Source organism: Papaver somniferum, chromosome 2 (genome assembly GCF_003573695.1).
Source record: "Papaver somniferum cultivar HN1 chromosome 2, ASM357369v1, whole genome shotgun sequence".
Classification (NCBI taxonomy): domain Eukaryota; kingdom Viridiplantae; phylum Streptophyta; class Magnoliopsida; order Ranunculales; family Papaveraceae; genus Papaver; species Papaver somniferum.
In genome coordinates, this window is record NC_039359.1 from 30,979,375 (window position 1) to 30,984,369 (window position 4,995).

Genomic DNA, 4,995 nt, shown 5'->3' on the forward strand with positions numbered 1-4,995 from the left:
GGTGAAAAGCGACCCATTGTTATGGTGGGTCGGTTATGGGTGAAAAGTTCAATTACCCACCAACAGTGGGTCGGGTGGTGGGTGAGGCCAAACCCGACCCAACCCGACCCATGTGCAGCCCTAGGTTTGACCATTTTTGGCTTAAGATGTGGTCGGTGTACACTGGACCACTACTCGCTCTTAAAACAAGATTGCATACGACGAATGGTGAATATGTTAGGTCGAATCAGGAACAGTGAACATGTTAGGGCGCATTGTGACACATACACTGCAGCTAGTTTAATTAGGAGCAAGATAATATAAAATGGAGTTGACTTCAGTCGTTTGGTCCCCATGGTTTGAGAAACTGATCGCGGCTCACGGTGACAGTCATAACGCAACGCGCACTTTGACGGGTTTGAACACGTTTAGAAACAAAAATACGTTATTTATGACAGAAACGCATTATCTGTTATTATAAAATAATGGGCATTATTAGGTCAATTAGAAAATGCAAAAAAAAAAGATTAAAACATAAAACTCCTATATAACTGTGATAAATTTATAATGTGCGTAAAACAAGGTTTGAAAAACGGGTCATAGGTCGTCCGGTTACGATAATAAATTTGTGACCGTTATAATGTGTTTTGACGGATGTGAACACGTTTCGGGTAAAAAAACACGTTCTTTGAAGGAAAAACACGTTTTTTAACGATTTTCAAAAATTATTCGTGTGATGACGATTGAATAAAATAAATAAATAAATTATGATCTATATTTCCTATCTAACGGTTTTAACATGCGTGAAAACGGTTATAACAGGTCTAAATAACACTGTTACTATGTTTATTTATTTTATTTGTTTGCATGTATTTTGATTTTGTTAATTGTAATTTTTAATCTTTTATTTTAGGAATAAAAATAAGGTACAATATATTTATATTTTTTTTCTTCTAAAAAAATAGACATAACGGGTGTGAAAACGGAAAAAACAGTATACGAAACTTATGTTAAAATGTTATTTAGAATAAAAAAACACGTAAAAATTAGTTTTAAAAAAACGGTTATCACATGAGTGAAAACGGTTATAACGGGTCTAAATAACGTTGTTTTTCCTATTTATCGGTGTTATCTAGACACGGATATCGGTGACCCTCACGGGAACGATACATAGGCCTAACCGCTCTAATGGCCGTTTTCTCGGGAAAAACTGACGTTTTTCAAACATTAGCGTGAAAATAATTATAACGTGTCTAATAACGTTGTTACAACACTTTTTATATTTTTTCGTTTACTCTTTTATTTCTCAAATTTTTATTGTAATTTTTAGTCTTCAATTAATTTTTTTATTTTTTTATTTTGGTAAACGGAAAAAGCAGAAAGAAAGAAAAACTAATTAGTAGCTTCGATCCGGAAAGAGGCTAAACTAGTAGGAATCTGTTGACTTGTCCACTTGCCTTGGACGTTGTGGGAAAAAGCATAATCCGCTAGTTTGTGAGCTGCCCAGTTAGTCATTCAGGAAGAAACTTGAACTCACAATTAGTGAAGTTGGTCATATAATCCTTTATGTCATCTCTTATCTTCCGAATTCTCCAGGGAGGTCTTTTCAAAACTCCAGTTAGAGTTTTAACAACCATCTGACAATCCCTTTCAATGATGGTATCCTTCATGTCTATCCATATTGCTAACTCAACTGCTAAACTGAACCTATCTGCTTGAGCAATAATAGGAGTGTCAGATCTTCCAATATGAGTGCTAGCTCCAAGACAGGTAATATTGTGGTCTCTTGCAATGGCTGCACAAGCATAAACTCCATTCTTCCAAGTTGCGTCCACGTTAATTTTTATGAAAGGTATCACCGGTGCATTCCAGCTTTGGTCAGCTTCATCTGTAACCAGGGAATTGTTTTCATCAACCTCAGTTTCGCTGGTAGCAAGAGGGTTGTAATGGAGATTAAACCAGAAAAGTGCAATCTTCAAAGCTCCATGCACAGTGATGTTCTTCTCGTTTCTTACTTTCCAAATAGCCCAAGAGATGTCCATTCCCAGCGAGATAGAATAATAATTTTCGTTCATCTGAAGCCAACTTTGCAACAGTGCAGGTAAAGTAATCTCTGCATTACCTTGGAGTCTTAATCCGAAAGGGGAAGCAAACCAGATTGCTTGAGATAAATCACACTGAAAGAGGAGATATTCAATAGTTTCAACTGCATTATTGCATATGCAGCATTCCACTGAAACACCTTCAATGAATCTTCCAACCTTCTGCCCCACTGCAATATTATTTTGTAAATCTCTCCATATAAATGTCTTTATTTTTTGTGCAACTTTATCGACTTTCCAAAACTTCTTCCATGGGAAGATGGCCTCACCATGATTTGACGATTCACCCTGATTCTCCATAAGTAGATTCTGAAAAGATTGGGAAGTAAACTCTCCGTAGGGGGTGAGTTTCCAAATGAGCTTATCTGAAAAATTAAAACTAATTGAAGTTTCTTGAATTTTGCTGGCAGTGAAGGGGTTTATGATTTGTTGGATTAACTGCATATTCAAATATTTAGTGTCACCATCGATGAGTTGTTTCACTTTGGTGACTTTTGGAAAAGTATCAGAGTATCTTGCAGGTGTTGAATTCATAATGCCTTTGATCCATGGATTAGAGAAAATGTTGATTGCTTCTCCAGTCCCGACTAGCCATACACACCCTTTCTTGATGCAGTCTCTGCTATCTAACATTGCAACCCATGTAGTTGAGCAACATCTTATTTTCTTTACATCCCAGAAAGAATGTCCTCTTAAGTACTTAGCACACATGATTTTTCCCACAGACTGTCTTGGTATTGTAAAAATCTCCAAGCCTTCTTTGCCACTAGTGTTTGGTTTAGATCACTGAGAGATCTGATCCCTGGACCTCCTTTTTCTTTGGCCATGTTGAACCATTCCCACTTCAAGAAATGCATTTTTCTCTAGTCTTTGTTGTGTCTCCACCAGAAATCTCTAATTATTTGAGTAAGCTTGTTCAGTACAATTTTTGGTATTAGAGAGGTTTCCATGTAGTAAACTGGGATAAGGGCCAACACTGACTGTATGAGCATAGTTTTTCCTGCATGTGATGGAGAATTTATTTTCCATCCTGCAAGCTTCTCTTCAAATTTCTCGATCAGGAAGTTGAAGTTAAAAATCCTTAGACCTTGTTGAAGAATCTTCACCCCCAAGTATTTTTCCTCTTTATCCATTCTGTTAACTCCTAAAAATTGAATGATCTTTCTTCATAAGATGGTGGTACATTTTTACTGAAGTATATAAAAGACTTTGAGTAGTTAACCAGCTGGCCAAAAATGGTGTAGTATTCTTGCAGAATAGTGGAAATAAAATTGACTGTGTTGGTGTCTGTGTACTAAAAAGCATTGTTAGAGCATTGCTCTGTCGAACTCGCAAGTGTTGCTATCTCAAGCTTGTTTGTCAAGTTTAGTTGATCAAAACTATAAGTATTGATTTCTAGTCTACTTATAGCTATGTCTTGGATTAGGATAGAATATGTAGTTGAGCTTTAGACTTCACGGTGTTCATCGATTGAAGGCGGAGATCTACTAAGGGGAGCTTGGAGGAACTTCATCAACAAAAGGTATGTGGAGACTAAAACTTATCTATCACTCAGAAGTCTATTTTATTCTATATCCTAATGAGACTAATTTGTATAGCTATATAGACTTTTATATTATACACATTTGATATTCGAGCTGAGTTTAACTCGGTTATCTATTTCTCGAAATATGTGTTGGAAGCTTTTTGCTTTAGCTACGTTCATCATATTCTTGACGAGTTTAGTTGGAAACTATTTATTTGTTGGAAACTAAATAATAAGTCAAAAGATGATAATGTGAAAATTGCCTTGAAACATCTTACATGATTTGTGTGAGACAATCATTTGATGTCGACTCAGAAAGTTTCATATTGATAATTCGATCACTTGAAAATTACTTATAAGCTAATAGTTTATGTGAGACAACTATTGTCGTCTTCTAAGGATGTTTCAATGATTGACAGGGAGTTTAAAACAAAAACCTTTGTCTGGATACAACACAATATGCGTACATAGTATGCAAACTTTTTTGGTATGATTCAGGTCCGGGAACCTTGTTGGCATACCTAGTATGCGAACGGTTTTAGCTGTTAAAGTCCGGGAACCATGTTTGCATACCAGTATGCGAACGGTTCTACCTGAGTTAAGGTCCGGGACAGCAATATGCATACCCATTTTCAAACTGTTGGACAAGACCAAAGTCCGGAAGCTATAATTTGCGTACCATCTTCAATGTCTTGTGACTCATAAGTTTCCATTTGGAGCATGAATATTTTTTGTTTCCCCTTTCAAAAATGGCATGGCCTATAAACTGCATCACAATTGTAGCACAACCCTTGATCTCTTCTCTTCTGCATTTATTCTTGAGTTAGCCTCTTAATAATAGGACTTGCAGAATTGGATTTGGATTGAGTAGGAGAAAAATATTTTGGTGTCACTGGTGCAGATTTAGGTGGAGTAAGAATTGGCTTAGGAGGAAAACTGGGTGAGGAAAATGATTTGTTATGCTGAAAGAAGTATTGAAAAATCTAGTGAATGGCATAGTAGCAGTAGCTGTAATATTGACTTTCTGCTCTTGCAATCTAGATAGGGAAAAAGCTTCAGATAAGGTAGAAGGGTGAAACATGGAAACAAATATACCAATTTCCTCCTTGAGGCCACTAAGAAAACTCATGATAAAATAGTTCTCAGAAAGTGAATGATTCATGTTTAACATCAAGGCTGACAAGGATTCAAACTGTTCATAATAGTCATCCACAGTTGAACTCTGAATAAGTTTATTAAAACTACCCACAAAATTTTCCTCAATTGGATTTTCAAATCGAGCAAAAATATGAGCAGCTAAGTCAGGTCATGTAATACGAGGACGATTAACCTGGAAATTTAGGAACTACCTCTCAGCTCTACCTTCTAAATAAATTGAAGCAATATTTA

The 4,995-nt window shown here is 36.2% G+C and overlaps 1 protein-coding gene across 1 annotated transcript; it reads right to left on the reverse strand.

The window, feature by feature from the left end:
- Positions 1 to 1,490: 1,490 nt before the first annotated feature.
- On the reverse strand, positions 1,491 to 2,792 carry LOC113350806. Its single transcript, XM_026594923.1, has one exon. It carries the CDS (start codon positions 2,790 to 2,792, stop codon positions 1,491 to 1,493), a length of 1,302 nt encoding a protein of 433 aa, XP_026450708.1.
- Between the last annotated feature and the right edge of the window lie 2,203 nt (positions 2,793 to 4,995).